The sequence below is a fragment of the Histoplasma capsulatum genome (assembly GCF_000150115.1).
Source record: "Histoplasma capsulatum G186AR genomic scaffold supercont2.1, whole genome shotgun sequence".
Lineage (NCBI taxonomy): Eukaryota > Fungi > Ascomycota > Eurotiomycetes > Onygenales > Ajellomycetaceae > Histoplasma > Histoplasma capsulatum.
In genome coordinates, this window is record NW_025544801.1 from 1,858,855 (window position 1) to 1,876,140 (window position 17,286).

A 17,286-nucleotide genomic window follows, 5' to 3' on the forward strand; every position below is an offset into this window, starting at 1 on the left:
ATAGAGAAAAGATATTTAACAAATGATCTCGAGAATAAGCTCTGATAGTAGCTCCCGGAGCTAAGATAAATCGACAAGCCAGCAGGCGAGACAGGGTGCCATTATTTACCGCCAGCCCTCGGATGCAGAATTCAAAGGCTTCCTCCGCACTGGTTACTATTAAGGAGAAATAAATCGGGTGAGAATTGGGCTGTGGGTAGTTAGTTACTTACGTAGCACTCAGAGGAAGAGAAGACAGAATAATAGAATATTTAAAGCAGAGGAACGACGCAACAACCTCTATCCAGCTCCGGATGCCCACACCACCGAGGATCAGACCACACACTATTCCCCAACGCCAGCTCACGTTGGAACTATAATAACCGCTGACTGCTGCAACAAAATAAGCAGTCGATTAATAACACCGATGTTCTTATTAGCTAGCTAGTTAACTGGTAAACTATATAGAGGTAGGGAGTAGAATTGCTACCTCTGGGATCCGGGGCTAAACAAGGGTTCAAGCCATTGATGTGCTGAATTATTTATTTAATACTTTTTAAATAGTTAGTTAGCATCATCGATCACGGTTCTCCAGCGTGGTTCCTACGCAACACCACCATGCCGATCTTCTCATGTCGAAGCCCTTGATCAGAATCCCCTTCACGGGCCCTCTCCCTCCTCCGCTTATATACCCCCGCTCAGCCAACTCCATCTCTGGCGCAATCGACGCCATCTCTAATTTCCTCACCGCCCCTCCCCCGCCCTTCCTCAGAGGCACAGATGTCGGCCGCAACGAACTAACTGTCCTGCTCACAGGCGCCGGCATCTCCGTCGCTTCAGGCCTCGCAGACTACCGTGGAGAAAATGGCACCTACCGACGAAATCTAACCTACCGCCCCATCTTCTACCACGAATTCGTCTCCCAGCACGAGGCCCGGAAGCGGTACTGGGCCCGCAGCTTTGTCGGATGGCCCACGCTCGTGAACTCCAAACCCAACGATACACATGCAGCTATTGGCAAGCTGGGTAGGAAGGGTTATATATCCTCTGTTATTACGCAGAACGTCGATTCCTTCCACTCCAAGGCCCATCCGCATATCCCAGTTGTCGAGTTGCATGGCTATCTACGCTCGCTTGTATGCGTTAATTGTCGCCGACAAATGTCGCGGGAAGACTTCCAAGCCGTGTTGCTACGGCTTAATCCAGCCTGGGCTGAGTTTTTGGAACAGATTGCGAAGACGGGCGCGTTGGATACACATGATCGGGAGGAACAGCAGAAGAAGGGGCTACAGATGAATCCAGACGGCGATGTGGATCTCCCCAACGCCCCGTACTCGAAGTTCCGCTATCCGCCGTGTCCCCACTGCCTGGAGAATCCGCCCTTGCTCCGCGACGGCACGCAGGGGAGAGTAGAGGCGGAACCCGATGGGGCCATTTCTCCCACTTCCAATGCGGGCATACTGAAACCGGCTGTGATCATGTTTGGGGAATCGGTCGATGAGCGTGTCAAGGAGCAAGCTGAAGATGCGGTCGATGAGGCGGGGAAACTTCTTGTGCTGGGGAGTAGCCTGGCAACCTTCTCCGCGTGGAGATTTGTGGAACGCGCCATCGCGCGGGGGATGTCGATTGGAATTTTGAATGTTGGGGGCGTCCGCAATGAAGCTAGACTGTTCCAGGAGGCGGATGGAAATGGATTCATTGACCCAACGATGCGTGTGAGATGTAGTGAGCGGGCGGAGTTTGTTCTTCCGCAGGTTGCTGCTCATCTTGACCCAATCTCTCTGGCTTGATATAGAGGAACCATTCATTGTTTTATTTTGGCCAGTAACGGGGCCTCTTGAAACTACAGGGGTTTAAATTCCTATTTCTAAAATTTCTTTTTAAATACGATGATAATATGCAAAACACTTGTTTGAATAGACCTCTGTGCACTACTCCTCTGGAAAGCCTGTTAGCTATTTATATACAATATTATGGGACGCCTTCAAGAGTTTCTGAAACATCTAATCAAAGAATGGGCGGCAATTTTCATAAGATGAAAGGTCAGAAATCTCGACATTTCCACATAAAACCTAATCGCCCAGGCGGTGGCTAAATGCCCCTTGAGCCAAAGAACCAAAACCCTAAGCGCCAGCAGCTCTCGCGGAGTTTCGGGGCATCCACCCAAAGACATGGCCCTGCTACTCCAAGGCCGACCCTCTATCGTCTGCCATTTGTTGAGCATAGCACCTTGGGGTACATAACCTGGTTAGTTACAGGGGATGACTCCAACCCTCTCACAACACAAATATACCCCGCGACAATCTTGCTATGGACACCTCCACACCCTCCCAATCCATAGAACACCGGGAACTTCCTCACCATTCGTCATCCACAACCGCCGCCGCCGCCGCCGTTACTGCTGCGACGACGGCCTCTTATTTAAACATCGCTTCCACGCTCGTCGCTCCAAGCACCTTTCTGGCAAACCATCGCTCTCCTCAAGATCCAGTCTTCCGTCCGTCGCCAGCACGAGCGGCACCCAGTACAATGGACAAACGACAACCACCCAGTTCTTTTCAGCAGCTTGAGAAAGTATGCAGCTTGTTGGTTTTGAAATTTACTGCACCGAATATTTTCTTTTGAAGTTAAACTAACTCGTATTTCTCATTTAGCTTGGTGAAGGAACCTATGCTACAGTATGTGACGCGATCCTTCTTATCCCTTCACCCGCTTCCTACTTTTACTATGGACTTGGTTTAAAATGCGATATTTGTGTGAATAGGTCTTTAAAGGGCGCAACCGCCAGACTGGCGAGATGGTCGCGCTGAAGGAAATCCACCTAGACTCAGAGGAAGGCACACCATCAACAGCCATCCGAGAAATATCACTCATGAAAGAATTAAAGCACGAAAACATCGTCTCCCTCTACGACGTCATCCACACAGAGAACAAACTCATGCTTGTTTTCGAGTTCATGGACAAGGATCTAAAACGCTACATGGACTCACGCGGCGACCGCGGCCAACTAGACTATGTCACCATTAAATCCTTCATGCAGCAGCTGCTCCGCGGCATCGCATTTTGCCACGAAAACAGGGTCCTCCACCGCGATCTCAAGCCGCAGAACCTCCTCATCAACACCAAGGGCCAGCTGAAGCTGGGTGATTTTGGCCTGGCGCGCGCCTTTGGAATACCCGTAAATACCTTTTCCAATGAAGTCGTCACCCTCTGGTACCGTGCCCCAGATGTCCTCCTGGGCAGCAGGACATACAACACCAGCATCGACATCTGGTCCGCCGGCTGCATCATGGCAGAAATGTATACAGGCCGCCCCCTATTCCCCGGCACAACGAACGAGGACCAATTGCAAAAGATCTTCCGTCTAATGGGCACTCCCTCCGAGCGCTCGTGGCCCGGTATCTCCAATTTCCCTGAGTACAAACCCAACTTCCAAGTCTATGCGACACAGGATCTCCGCCTAATCTTACCACAGATCGACCAGTTGGGATTGGACTTGTTGAGTCGCATGTTGCAGCTTCGGCCGGAAATGCGCATCAGTGCTGCTGATGCACTGCGCCATCGCTGGTTTCAGGATTTGAACCAGCTACAGGCTCAGAAATCCGCGCAACAACAGCAGCAGATGTCGGCTGGTGGGTACGGGGCATCAGGACTTGTTTCGCAAAGCGGCTATTGAGAGGTGTTTTGGCTTTCTCTCAGTTTCTATCTACGTTTCCCCCCGCTTTTCCTTGAACCAATAGGCTTGGTGTGTTGGATTAATTGATTGATTTGACGACTAGGTAAATGGAGGGTGGACTGAGCAGCGCGGCGTTTTTTGTCGTTGGACGGGGATCTATTATTTTCGTGTTACCTCCTAACCTACGATGGGCATCTATCTTTTTATGTTAATGTGGGAACTCTTTAATTCCATATGCAGTTTTAATTGGTCATGATATGACCTTGGATCCGCTTTAGTTTTGATTTTTGATATATGGTTTCAGGTTAGGGATTGATCAGGCTTCGTCTCTGGTCAGAGTTGAAGCTGATTTCGCAAGATTATACAGTGAAAGACTTCTAGAGAGTGTAAGAATCGATTATTCAAGATCATGTAGCCACTGATCTGCATTTTATTCTAGTAAATTACTCTCCAACCTCCTGGGAAACAAAGGACTACATATTTGCCTCTGTTGGGTCAAGAAAGCGCGCATCCAAATTTAAGTCATGTGATCTCGCGCTGTGTAGCAACCTCGCAAAAGCGTCGCGAGCAATCCTATCTAAATATCCCTCCACCCTCATCCTCCCAATCGCTCAATACGTGAGCGACATCTCCCGATTTCCCCTTTCAGAGGAAATAAAATGCCACCAGAACAAACTTCTTCAGCGCCAAACGGCCACACCCAGCAGCAAGAAGAACAACAACCACCACCACCACCACCACCACCACCACCACCACCACAAGACCCCGCTTCGCCCTCCCCTCCTCCCCCGGCCCCTATCCCTCTAACACCCGGACCCCGCGCCTCCCGCCTCCAACAAGTCTTCTCCGAAGCCCTCTTGCGCACCCTCCGCGCCAATTCCTACGCGAACTTCTCCGCCTGCTTTCCCACGCCGGCCAAACATGTCCCGCACAGTCTCGAGTCGCTATGGAGGCAGTTAAATGCGAAGCTGGAACAGAGCGCGCGCGCGGAGTTTGAGGACGTGTTAAGGGAGAGGGAGGTGCTTAGGGGCCTGAATGAGTTGGATCGGTTGGTTGGGGAGGCGAGGCTGAGGCGGGAGAATGGGGAGGGGGAGGCGAGTGTGCCGTGAGTTGCTTTTCTCTTCCTTATTCTATTTCCCTGTTCCTGTTCCTGTTCCTTTCCTTTCCTTTCTTTTCTTTTCTTTTCTTTTCTTTTCTTTTCTTTTCTTTTCTTTTCTGTGGAGTGTCATCCCTGAAAATCCAAATTGGTTTTACATTGGAAATAACAAAAGTGGCCTGTTTTAATTAATGATTTTGTTATAGTCCTCACACTCTCGGCGCAAACGAGCTTTACCAAGCGCACCTTGAGCCGTATCTCGCAGAAGCACAGTCGTCGCTAAATACGAAGCTGGAAAGGGTGCAAAAGGAGAATGTCCAGCTTTCTGAGAAAATCGAGTCTCAGAGACGGGAGATTGAGCGATTATTGTCTGGCCTTGAAGCAGTCATTAGCGACGTGGAGGGCGCAGCAACTGCTACGGAAGAGTTTGATGCAAACCAGGGTCTTCGTAAAGAGGCGCAGGAAATGGACAATGAAGTCAGAGCTGCTCAGCGCTCATGATATTATGCATATGTTTTACGTTCGACGTTTACGAGCTGAACATGGATGATGTGACGGAGAGTTGTATCTCTTGTGTGAGGATAACCAACAATTTCGGGTCTTAAAAAATTTTACAGGATATATCACTGGGTTTCAGAACACGATCTCATCCGGGACAGCTTTCCGGAAAGCCCATTCCATGTCCTCAGCCGAAACCAACCCGTCGTCAACCATATCCTCCGCTATCTGCCTCAATTCCTTTTCCGAGCTTGCTGTCAATCCTTCCATTTTCTGCATGTCGTCCGCGAAGGCAAAGGCCAGTGCTTCTTTTGCTGCCCCTTCTCGATCCTGTTCGTCTAATCCGTCCCTTCTGGCAAGAGCAGCCGCTCCGCGATAGTATGTCTGCGCGTTTTTCAGGAGGGTGGCGGCATTTGCGTTGGATACTTGATAGTTCCAAGGCTGCCGACCCAAGCGCCAACGATACATCTCCACGTCCCCTCTCGCAAGGTGGACCTTGGGTAAATTTTGAGCTTCAGGAAGTTTCGTCGCCGCGGTAAGCGAATCCAGGGCTGACGATAGCGCTTGCCATCGTAGCGTTAACAGCCTATTGAACGTGTCCTCGTTGTATGGCTGGTCGCAATCTGCCATGGCAGAGTTGAATGCCACTAGCGATTCTGCTTGGCTACAAAGCGCTCCCGGATTCGCAGACAAATCCTTCACATCTCCGAACGCTTCGCTCAGCTCGTTGTTATATGTGTCAAAATCAATCCTCCCGCTCCGAAACGAGACTTCCGCCAGCATTGAAATGAACTTGGCACGTGCGAGCGCTACCTCGTTCTGCCTCTCTGTCCCCTCTACATATACCGCAATTTTCTCCCTTAGCAGGTCTGCAGAATACTCTTCTATCCATGCAAGAGTGCTTCCAGGATCGAGCGTAAGTAACCCGCAAAACGTAGCCAATGTCTCCAATTGCGCTACAGCGGTGTCAACAAGTGTATCTTTGGTCACTGGCTCGATGACTGTGGCCCACTGCTCCGACCGTGTGGGCTCCGTCGTCCCGCTTCCACCTCCAGTTTCAGACCCCTCCATCGGCTGATCTGTTATCGAATTGGGTTTTTGCTCGTCGCGATCAACGATACCAGCCTCCGCCATGGTCACATTCTCAGCTTGCTGATGCTGCCCTTCCGTAAACCGCAATTCCTGCACGCCTAGGCACCGCTGGAAGAGGTCCAACGCTTCCTGCAAATATCTGCGAGCTTCATGTGTATGTTGCTCGGTAGCCCGTTTTCCATCCGTGATCGCCTCTGCTAAACTCGTCAATACCTGTGCGGTGTTGAAGAGGATTTCCGCATTATCTTGCTGGAGGGTTAGGGCGTGTCTGTGGGATTTGAGGGCGATGTGGAGGATTTCGACGGCCGGGCCGGGGAGTTGGGTTGCTAGTTTTGGATGTTGGGTTATTTCGTATTGTATTCGCGCCCTGTGTAATGTGAATAAATTATGAAGGAGAGAAATGGAAATGGCCAGGAAGCAGGTTCAATTTAATCTAATTCCTTCGATGGCGAGGAAAATAAATAAATAAAAAAAAAAAAAGAGGAGGGGTGTGGGGTAGTCTTTGCAAATGGCACTTGGTTACGTACTTATTGTATGCCAAATCAAACGAATTCGGAAACCTCCTCAGACCTGTATCATACATTTCAATAGCGCGCATGAAAAACCGCATGGACTTGACGGCGTCTCCGGCTCGCCATTTTTCTCCAGCTTCTTCTAACTCGACGCCGGCTGGGACGGGTGGAAATAAATAGATGGGTTAGGGCCGTTGGTTAGTTTCCATGCTGGATATAGCTCGTTATGGCTTGCGCGGAGGGATAGCAATTGCCAATGGCAATGGGCAAATGGGCCAGCCATGTCTATGTGTATATCTGTGCTTACCAGCAAGGTATTCATCCGCGTTTTCAGGTTCCTGGGAATTAATCGCGTTTGTGGTTAATAGGAGATGATTTGATTCCATCGGATATGGAAATCAGGTAGGGCAAAAGGTGGAAAGAGGGGAAGGGCGAAAAAAGCTATGTTTATCGAATTTTGCTGGGGGATAATAATTTTTAAAAAGAAGGCACACAGTATTCGAACCACGCTGCGCGAGAGAAGAGTAGCTGGGGAAGAAACCCAAATGGAGACTGCGAAGTAAATTCACATAGATGCTCTTAATACTACATACAGTATTCCTTGATTTCTTTTTCGTCTTCATTTCCTTTAGCAGTGTTTTTGGTTTTGGCATTGTGCCGGCGGGCGAGGGGTCGTTACCCGGATAGATTTGCTGTGGGGATTCGGCTTGTCTCTTACAGCGATTGACTGTTGAGGGCGGCAAAAATAGATAGCGCGATGGCGAAGGAGGTAGATAGCAGTAGGCAGCAGTGGGTCGAGCAAGTGAAGGGTTAATCAAACAGCATCTGATTGCTTATCCTGTGGCCAAAGAAGCGGAACTGAGAAGATGGCGGGGAGAAAATCGATAGGATGACGCTGGTGGATGAGCTTAACCAGAATAGTGCGAGAAATAAAGTTCAGGGGATTGATAAGATTAGATCTGAGGTACTTGATTTGGCCTAGGCTTCATACAGCATGCTTTTCATCCATCAAATATTTACAATTTTTTTGCTCCCGTTCATTTTTGATATCAATAGAGAATTTAATCGCTAACCAAGGCGTTGGCTAAGAAGGATAGCATTAAGTACTACTTCAGACAGTGTATGTCCTTGGGGTTGGGATCAACCTGTGGGACGCTTTGCGTATATCTGAAGAAGACGACTGACTGGTTTATGAAAAAAGCGAGAAACTTTTTACTTTTTCTTTCTTTTTCGACCAGCTTGGATTTCGAATATGGATCGAGAATGAAAATTTTTTGCTCCTCAAGCTAATGTGCAGTACAGTCCTTTTTCCATTTTCCAACGTAAAAAGCGACGTTCTCGATGCATCGATTCAGGAGAAAAATATCAACGAAGGATCGATCCATGGGTCGAGCATAAAGAAATCTGGCAGTGTTTGTTAAGCCACCTATGGACTCAAACCGAATGTGAAATAATTTTTCATGTATACGGAGTATAGTTTTGTGAATTACTCGTGCACTTGACATCCATTTTAGCAACTGAATGAACTGCTTTTATCTAATTGCCTCCTTTCACTTCTGTAATTGAAGGCCGGTCCTGTAGATAAGCCTTCCTTTTTGCATCGATGCCTTCAATACTAGAGGAGACACTCTCCAGGTTCATAATATTTGATACTTATTACATATGTAATGCAAGCTTTAAAGGATAGTAATTAATACTTTGGCGGAAGATAAGATCATTGAACTTTACTGTGTCAACACTAATTGCAGGCTAAAATTTGAGGCAACTACTATTTCGATTTATTGTTTACATTGAGATCGATGGTGGTAGGTACATGGATGGATGGGTATCTGCATGAACTGCAGTGTATGTATGAAGTGAAGCAAAGTAGCAGATGCAAAGAAGCTGAATGGAAGACTGCAGTTGTGCGATGTAAATGAAGTTTTATTGGCCGAAAGAACACTTGACCCCTTTGTTCAGCGTGCAACACACCCAGACCCGCAGCAATGTCTATATTGAGTCGAAAACAGGTTTGATGGAGTGTGAGTTCGTAACATGGGTGGAGGTATTTACGCTACCAAGCCGTGGTGGATGCGTGATATCTTACTGCACAGCATCCTTGCACTAAACGACACCCCTTAGATTTCTCCAATAGGGTAAACAAACAAACTCGACAGAATTAGAAATAGGATGGGAGACAGCCGAGAAATCGAAGATCTACGGTTTATTCAATTCCTATCCGGACCCTTCCCCTTCCGTCTGTGTTTCCTCTGTTTCCCACCTCTCTTCTTCGCCCAGGATCCGATAGACGTGTACCAGTACTATGCACAGTACAATGACAGGCTATTTTATCATTGCCATGACCATGACAATCCTCTTGTGAGGGTCTCACTTCATGGGATAGAATGGCTGGCGACAATGCATTCGATTCCTTGGGAAGAAGCTCGGGAAGAAGCTTGGCCCAGCCGATGACATATGCCCCGTGCATCCACACTGTGGCGAGTTGGTGCCACCCCCTGTGGAGGCGGAGATGATGGAGGCAAATCACACGTGGCAGGATAAGGCTAAAACGACAGCACGGGGCATCCACCGCGCCAAGTACCGGATCCCATTGGTTGGCCCTGGCACAGGTTGGTTTTGAAAAAACCAGGGGCGTTTTTGGTGGAAAACAAGTTCTCGTGAGAAATTCCTTACGAGCAATCCAGCCTTTTCTCTTAAATGCGTAAATAATAAAACGAGGGATTGGTTGTTAGCTGCATGGAAGGAACCGACGTCGGTCGAAATATTTAAGAGGCGCTCATCTATCTCACTTCAGGTGCCTTGAACACACAAGGTAACAATATAATCCGGCAACGAGCACACAAGCACACGACGGATCAGGCAACTCGTATCAATTACGGATCCCGTGAACAGTCGGCAGGAAAAGGAAGAGACGGGCGACCACAATTTTCCATGCTAAAATGTGGCCAACGAGCCCCTGCATATGTTCCCAGACCGAAGGACTTCGATTGCCATAGCCGATCGTATCACCTCCGTGGGGATGTGGAAGGGGCAGGAGCTGAGCATCAGAGCATGGAAATCAGCATGGAAGAACAGTGGCATGCCATGGCATATTGCAGGTGTCGAGTACATACTAGTAGTACTGCGTAACTCAGATGGCCCGTATCAACTGCTGCATTCATTCTTGACTACCAGTAGTACTAGTAGTCAGAGGAATGAGCGGATATAGGCAGGTTCAACAACAGTAGCATTCTTCATTGCGTGGCCATACTTATTGGAGAGTCTAAATGAGTAGTTATTTCTTGACCTCTCTGGCCAAGGCAAAGAACTTGCAGGGACAAATGGAATGCGCAGCAGGTTTTTTTATTTGACTGCCCTGAAAATTACCGCGTCACTGCCATACGCAACCAGTACGACCAGACTTCCCGCAACCCGAAACGATGTGCCCCGTCGACCCGCGCCCCATGGAGAGATTGCCCAGTGCTGCTGTTTGCCAACGTCGTTCGCCAACTTTTCTGTCTCTTCAGCGTCTTCACCATCTTCATCTCCCCATCCCAAGTCCACGCGCCCCCCGATCTCCCTCTTTCCGGAATATCTGACACGTTCCATTTTGCCCGTAACCTGACTGTGAGCCGGCGAAGATCATCTCCCTCGTGCGTCAGGCATCGTCGATTCTATTGTCAGCTTCATTTGTCGGTCAGACCCTCCTCTCCCCTCCTCTCTCCTTCCCCCCTCTCCAAGAATTTACAGTTAGGAAATGGCGTCTTTGCGGCTTTATGGGCTTTCTCTCTTCCCGCCGATTGGCGACTGCAAGATTCACCTATTAGTCTACATTTATGCCATGGATCCGAGGACTTTCTTTCTCTCTTGCCCTGTGACTTAACTTCCAAGCCACCTATCACATATTTCAGCCTTCCGCTGATTGGAGTGGAGGCGCTCATCCGACTGTGCTAACTTTTGTGATACCAGATCTCAACCAAAACTTCGATCACCTAGGGCACGCAATCTTAAAAAAGGAAAGAAGAAATCCAAGATACTAATAACAGGGAAATCAAGCCAATTGATTCGTTCTTGTACGCTCTCCCGACCCCATTCCCAGATCCATCAGGTTCTAGGGTTTATATATAAAACCCTTTCCATGAACAAGGGTCTACCTTATACTTGGGAAGGCTAAGTGACTGACGCACGGCCTGTCTCATCTCCTTCAGAAACCCTCGGTGGCTTCTTCATGGCTCGACCACAGTCTCTAGATTCTCAACGGCCAATAATGGCTCCTTCTGTATGGTTTTCCCAGCTCTCTCTTTTCCAAAATTCCTCTTGCCTCCACCTTTTCAAAATCCCCTTCTTCTCCTCTACCTTGACATCACGCCATTCAAAACCACGCCGGAGCAAGAATAATAATACTGAGTTTCCCCCCAACCCCACGGGGCGAAAACAGGTCTCCAACTCCCAACGTTTCTCCACAATCAGCGGGACAGCCTCCCTCGCTCTATCCGACCACACGATCTCCAGCGCAATGACTGGCGATAGCCGTCTGGCTGAAATTAAAGAACTCGGTGCGGGTCTAGAACGTCTTGAGAACAAACCCCTCTCCAAACAGCGATTTGTGCCTACAGCCGAGAAAACAGATAATCTCAACAAGCTCGCTCTGGGTGCGAAGGTGGAACGTGCGCTAGGTAGGAGAATGTCCAGCCAGGACGCCATCATGCGCAAGCGCACTTCGGTAGATGAGGAAAAACAGGCCTTCAAGATGCAGGCGGACGTCTGAAAAACAACGATGAGAAATTATGACTGCCTTTGTTTCGTTTCGATTTTGCATTCTCCTTGCTGCAAACTTCAGATCTTCGAAGAAACAACCGCTCTACGCTTGTCCATACATGAATGATTGCGAAAACCGTATCATTAACCGTGATTCCGTCTACTTGGCTCTGTTTAATTCTTGTTTGTCTCTTTTTATATCTCCTTTATATCGTGTCTATGCCCCATTCCTTTCCCTTATGATGTTTCACCTTTTTATGTTACTCTTCTCTGTCCCATCTGCGAGTATACCCGCCCTGTCTCACTTCTCTTTCTCTTCTTCCTTCAGACTCGGGCGTTCCACAATGGCATATTATACGACTCTGCTTTTATTAAACACCCGTTTTTATTTTTTTTTTGTACATGTGCACACCTACAGCTTTCTGAGACGTTTCTGAGCTTCTCTTCTATTTTTTATCTCTATATCGTACTTATTCCAATACCCTACACTCTGCTATGTTCTGGGCTTGGTGTCCTCCATTTCCTCCTTATGCCTCCATGAGATTTCACACATTTTACCTAGGTAGATGCCCCTATGTTTCATTTTGGCCTTGCTTGTTTGGATTTTAGTGTTAGTGTGGTTGTTTTGTGCCAGGGATATTGTTCCCCCCCTTATAAACGTATTTTTATCACCATTAGCTAGTGGTGTTTTACAGCAAATGCATATTTTAAATATTCCCGTCTGCGCGTAGATATCCCAAAAGGTGATGGGATGTATATATATACATATATATGTATACATCAATTGATGGTAGGATGTATTTTGCGGAGATTCAGCGAGAACTATATGGCAAAATTTCTTATTCTATTAACTGAGGAAATAAATAACTAAAGCCTAAAATTCAAAAGATTCGCTGCTGATTCTCTCAACCCACATACGGAAAATTCATCCGGCATAGTATACGGCTCAGATTGTCTCCTTCAAGTCTCACAGGGTTTCCCTCTCTCTCATGCTAGACGTAGCCTTAGATTTCCTTTTTCTATTTTTCTTTTTTTTGCCTTACAGGTATGTTAGGTATGTATATACATGGCATACTGCTTACATACAGCGTAGATAGAAACAAGAACTGGAATATTAAGTGTTTTCTAGAAGATGATGAAGAAGGAGAATGGCGAGGGAAATGTGTAGGTTTTCTTTATTCTTTATTCATTTTTACTTGGATTGTTTTGCTTTGTCGATAGTAAAGATTTATTATTTCTTTGAGTGGATTGGTGCTTCAAGGGATAAAGAATTCAAGTAACAGTGCTGGCAACTGAGTTCAGTTCTGGTTGGAGCCGCGCCCCAGGCTAAACTCGGCCAAACCCTTTTTGAGCTTCCACAGGTTTTTTCCCTTCGCCTCCCCTTCCTCACCACTTCAACAAAGTCCAACAACAGACATCTTCCACCACCACCACCACCATCACCACTCATATACCTCCTCCATCGCCTCCCTTCCCTCATCTTTAATCCTCCCATTAAAATCTTCTTGTCTTCTGCTGTCATTCCCTCTAACTACAACCTCTTTACCTTTCGGTTGCTTAGCCCGCCGCTGCTTTGAACGGTTCCCCATAGCCGCAGAAAATATCATATCCGCTGCTTCTTCCCGCTGCTGAAAATAAAGAGCTTGCAAAAAGTTGATTTATCCTATCTCTCTTTCTGTCTCTTCATTTTTTCCTCGTATATCCCAAACAGCTAGCAACGTTTCTCTTCCTCTTCTATTTGTATATTTTACACTGCTTACCGTAAGTTGCATTCGCGTGTGTTTTCTCTGCCTTCTCTACCCAGCCATCCGTTTTATTCCCCAAGCATCTAGTAGGTGCTTTTGAAGTTAATTTGCTGATATTCTCTTTGCATGGTAGCATCCTTGTGTGGTTTCTACTTCTTCTTTCTGCCTCTTATTCCTGTAATTCTTTTTTAGAAAAACTTTTCATTCCTGTTTTTCCTTTGCCGCGCCCTTCTAACGACGACGTATTTGACTTGACGTACTGCTTCATCTTTACCGTCTGCTGCTGATCTTTCCCTCTTTGTCCCTTGACCTATTTCGCTCGATCTTCTATCATTTGTCATTTTACGCCCAAAATTCCCCCTTGTTTAGATTTGAGAGAAAAACTGCTCAGCATGGCCGTCGAACCTACATCCAACCCAACCCTCGTCAACGGGAACTACCACGCCCATCACCAAGCCATTCCTTACCCTGCTGACGCCTACAATCCATCCCACGCTCCCGCCAACAGCATCTCCTCCGCGAATTATAGCAATAATAATCAACAACATAACAATTCTTCAGCTCCTGCTGGTGGTTCTGAGCCCAAGAATGACATTCCCAAAGATGAGGTGGGATGGTTTTTCGTTGAGCAATACTATACCACTCTCAGCCGTAACCCTGAAAAACTGCACCTTTTTTACTCCCGTAAATCTCAGTTTGTCTCTGGTATGGAGGCAGAAAAGGTTACGGTTGCTGTTGGACAAAAGGTGAGCGTTTTTTTTTTTTTTTTTTTTTCAAAAAACAAAGTTTCGGTTTCTGAATCTAAAATCTAATAACTTTAAAATCGTTGTTTTAGGCTATCAACGAACGGATTAAGGAACTTGATTTCCAGGACTGTAAGGTCCGTGTCTTGAATGTGGATTCCCAGGCCTCCTTCGATAACATCCTCGTTTCAGTGATTGGTGAAATTTCAAACAAATCTGAGCCCTCTCGCAAGTTCGTCCAGACATTCGTGCTAGCTGAGCAACCAAATGGATATTACGTCTTGAATGATATCATTAGATACTTGGCCGATGAAGAGGAAGAAGCCGTTGTTGAGGAAGCGCCTGTCGAGGTCGAGGAAGCAGCTGGTGCTGTGGAACCTACCGCGACAGCTCTAGACCAGGAAACAACCCCAGAGGTTGCCATCGAGCGGCAGGCAGACAATGAGACCGCGGTACAAGAAATTGACGAGAAGCTTGAACAAATTAACGGCGACACAGCTCCTACCCCTGCTGCTGAGCCGCAGCCCGTAGGTGAATCTGTGGACGATAAAGTCACTGCGGCTCCTGCTCCATCCTCGACCGCCGTACCCCCAACGCAGGTAGCTGCCCTGGTGGTTCCCGAGGTCGCACCCGAAGCCGAAAAGGCCAAGGAACAAGAGCAAACTCCCGCTGTACCTACTCCAAAAGCTTCAACTCCCGTACTAGAAAAGGAGCCTGCGCCTCCCGTTGCGAAGGTACCAATGAGTTGGGCGTCTATTGCTTCCAACCGTGCTGGTGTCCCGGCGGTAGCAACACCCATCGCGGCCACACCAACCCCAGCTGCGGCAGCACTCGCTTCTCAGAAGGCCCCTCCCCCCACCCCTTCCCAAGCTGCAGCGACATCCGCTGCGCCAGCCGCTGCTACTCGCGCTGGAGAAAGTGAAAACCTTACCAGCCAGTCTTCAAGTGGATCCGAATGGCAGACTGCTGGTGCGGATCATGGCAGGAGACAAGGCCGCCCTCAATCCGTATCTACAGTTGGAGAGGAGAACACCCGCGGTCTCATCAAAAATGTCAATGAAAAGGTCGACGCGGCGCTCTTGAAACAGGTCATGTCCCGGTTTGGAAAGCTTAAGTATTTCAATGTGAACAGACAACAGGTATGTTTATGAAAAAGAGACCCCTCCATATTTCTATATATACATGTTCAATGGCTCTAGGCTAATCCAAGGAACGCAACGCAGGGTACCGCATATGTCGAGTTTGCGGATGTAGCCGCCTACAAGACTGCTCTCTCCTCGAACCCCCACCAAATCGGAACCGAAGAAGTAACCGTTGAGCGTCGTCGTCCCGGCGGTTTTGGGGGGAATTCCAATTACGGTTCTAGTCGGGGAGGCTCCGGACGTGGCCGTGGTGATGGTCGTTCTGGGAGCCAGGGGGGCCGTGGCGGTTTCCACAACGATTCTGGCCGCTATACCCCTCGCGGCCGTGGTGGAAACATCACACCCAAAGGAGGCCGCACTCAGCCCCAAGCTGCGTAGAAGAGCGAAGAAAGAGGAGAGAAAAAGTCGAAATATTTCAGATTTACACATGAGGTCAACAAAGTCACGATGAAAGAAAAGAAAAATCCGGTCCTTTTTTGTCTATTTATCTATATAGGATACGTTCAGCGCTTCACATATCTCCGTTCAGCTACCTACCTATTTCCTGGCTAGCTACCTAGCTAGTGATGCAGGCCTACATTATCAATACTCATGGCACCACTCACGCGATACACTCAGCGTCTATGACCATCAGCACTACAAAAACCACATACCACAACGAACTTTTACATCCAAAGAACCCACAACACAGCTTCTTAAAGCTCCTCCTATGTATCTCTTCCCAGCATATGTATTATTTTCTTGACTACCTCCTTTATTAAATCAGCATAAATGATATATTTTTCCCACCTTTTCATTTTCTGTTTTATTTTCATTCTCAAATTTCATTTTTCCTTTCATCATTATTTTTTCTCTTAATTGTTTACAGGCACCTTGAAAATTAACGATGTCCACCCTTTTTTGTTTAATCGCATGACGCCTTTTCCTATCATTCTTCCCCTACATGTTTCCTTTCTTTGACAGCATATTTCGTGTTGTTTTCTCTATTCCGTCCCGCCTCTTCTACCGCTTTCCCAGCCCGACTTGCTTCACAACTGCCAACCTACGCTATGAACCTGTATCTACTCCTAACATGTACATATCGTATGTCCCCTCCGAATTTTGCGATACCAACCCAGTTCGATTGTCAGCGGCCTATGCTGCTCGCATTTATATTCTTCATTAGCGATTGGAAACCAAAATAAAGCTCCATATTTTAACGTTATGATTATATTTTCTCTCTCTCTTTGCAAAAACATTGTCTGTAAATCAGCAACAGGATATGTAGTCTTAGGATAACAGAACTCGCTTTTTTGTCTTTTATCCTCGTCACCGACATCGTCACCGTCACCGTCACCGTCATCATGTTCATTATATTCTTCTTCTATTTCTCCCGGTTTCCTTCCCTTATTCAATCACCTCTACCACTACGATGAACTGCTGCTAACTTTCTTTACTTACCTCTTTTACGTCGTTTTAGTTATTAAAAAATCCCCGGTTAGTTCTTTCACTGCACCCGCTTTTGGCTCTTTTCTCCTTTTCCCTTTTCTTTCTCTCCCTTTTTTAAATATAATAATAAATATTCAATGAAGTAGAAGAAAAGAAAAGAAAAACCACACAATTCGACAATCACGCACACACACACACACACACACACACACACAAAACATTGTCATATGGTTGGTTAAATGATAGGATAGATGATAAATTCCCGAGGCATTTGGTAAACGAAATAATAATAATAATAATACTAATACTAATGGTGGTGGGTGGTAAAATGGGTAAAATGGAAACCCTTTTCTTTAACCCTAATCCTTGATCAAAATACAGATCATCTATATATAAATCGTCGTCACACCCACCCACCCTACATAAAAGTGAAGCTGTTACTACTTTTTCAGCAGTAGCAGGTTTTATTATTTATTTATTCAGACACAGCGTACATTAAGTTCTTAATTAAATTAAATTTTTATTTCTTCGAATAGCACAATAGTTAAGTTAACTAACTAACTAACTACCCTTTCTCCCTTTCTCCCTTACTCATCTTAAAACCCAGAACAGAGAATTGATGTAAAAAAAAAGGGGGG

At 46.9% G+C, this 17,286-nt stretch overlaps 8 protein-coding genes across 8 annotated transcripts; 6 read left to right on the forward strand and 2 right to left on the reverse strand.

Moving 5' to 3' along the window:
• Positions 1-322: 322 nt before the first annotated feature.
• HCBG_00596 (silencing information regulator) lies at positions 323-1,898 on the forward strand (the record flags this gene model as incomplete). The annotated part of the gene is made up of 2 exons (XM_045427646.1): positions 323-449; positions 544-1,898. The coding sequence occupies one exon, from the start codon at positions 612-614 to the stop codon at positions 1,767-1,769; it is 1,158 nt and encodes a 385-aa protein (XP_045291621.1).
• A 287-nt stretch (positions 1,899-2,185) lies between these two features.
• Positions 2,186-4,072, forward strand: HCBG_00597 (cyclin-dependent protein kinase PhoA; the record flags this gene model as incomplete). Its single annotated transcript, XM_045427647.1, has 3 exons — positions 2,186-2,553; positions 2,634-2,657; positions 2,744-4,072. The coding sequence occupies 3 exons, from the start codon at positions 2,290-2,292 to the stop codon at positions 3,653-3,655; spliced, it is 1,200 nt and encodes a 399-aa protein (XP_045291622.1).
• A 242-nt stretch (positions 4,073-4,314) lies between these two features.
• HCBG_00598 (uncharacterized protein) lies at positions 4,315-5,252 on the forward strand (the record flags this gene model as incomplete). The annotated part of the gene is made up of 2 exons (XM_045427648.1): positions 4,315-4,760; positions 4,958-5,252. 2 exons carry the CDS (start codon positions 4,315-4,317, stop codon positions 5,250-5,252), a joined length of 741 nt encoding a protein of 246 aa, XP_045291623.1.
• A 56-nt stretch (positions 5,253-5,308) lies between these two features.
• On the reverse strand, positions 5,309-7,239 carry HCBG_00599 (uncharacterized protein; the record flags this gene model as incomplete). The annotated part of the gene is made up of 3 exons (XM_045427649.1): positions 5,309-6,708; positions 6,869-7,010; positions 7,161-7,239. 3 exons carry the CDS (start codon positions 7,237-7,239, stop codon positions 5,385-5,387), a joined length of 1,545 nt encoding a protein of 514 aa, XP_045291624.1.
• A 1,599-nt stretch (positions 7,240-8,838) lies between these two features.
• Positions 8,839-9,473, forward strand: HCBG_00600 (uncharacterized protein; the record flags this gene model as incomplete). The annotated part of the gene is made up of 4 exons (XM_045427650.1): positions 8,839-8,862; positions 8,988-9,089; positions 9,131-9,211; positions 9,363-9,473. 4 exons carry the CDS (start codon positions 8,839-8,841, stop codon positions 9,471-9,473), a joined length of 318 nt encoding a protein of 105 aa, XP_045291625.1.
• Positions 9,474-9,722: 249 nt separating this feature from the next.
• HCBG_00601 (uncharacterized protein) lies at positions 9,723-10,441 on the reverse strand (the record flags this gene model as incomplete). The annotated part of the gene is made up of 3 exons (XM_045427651.1): positions 9,723-9,890; positions 9,967-10,020; positions 10,220-10,441. The coding sequence occupies 3 exons, from the start codon at positions 10,439-10,441 to the stop codon at positions 9,723-9,725; spliced, it is 444 nt and encodes a 147-aa protein (XP_045291626.1).
• Positions 10,442-11,099: 658 nt separating this feature from the next.
• HCBG_00602 (uncharacterized protein) lies at positions 11,100-11,600 on the forward strand (the record flags this gene model as incomplete). The annotated part of the gene is made up of 1 exon (XM_045427652.1): positions 11,100-11,600. The coding sequence occupies one exon, from the start codon at positions 11,100-11,102 to the stop codon at positions 11,598-11,600; it is 501 nt and encodes a 166-aa protein (XP_045291627.1).
• A 2,016-nt stretch (positions 11,601-13,616) lies between these two features.
• On the forward strand, positions 13,617-15,734 carry HCBG_00603 (NTF2 and RRM domain-containing protein; the record flags this gene model as incomplete). The annotated part of the gene is made up of 3 exons (XM_045427653.1): positions 13,617-14,081; positions 14,171-15,217; positions 15,302-15,734. 3 exons carry the CDS (start codon positions 13,728-13,730, stop codon positions 15,596-15,598), a joined length of 1,698 nt encoding a protein of 565 aa, XP_045291628.1.
• Between the last annotated feature and the right edge of the window lie 1,552 nt (positions 15,735-17,286).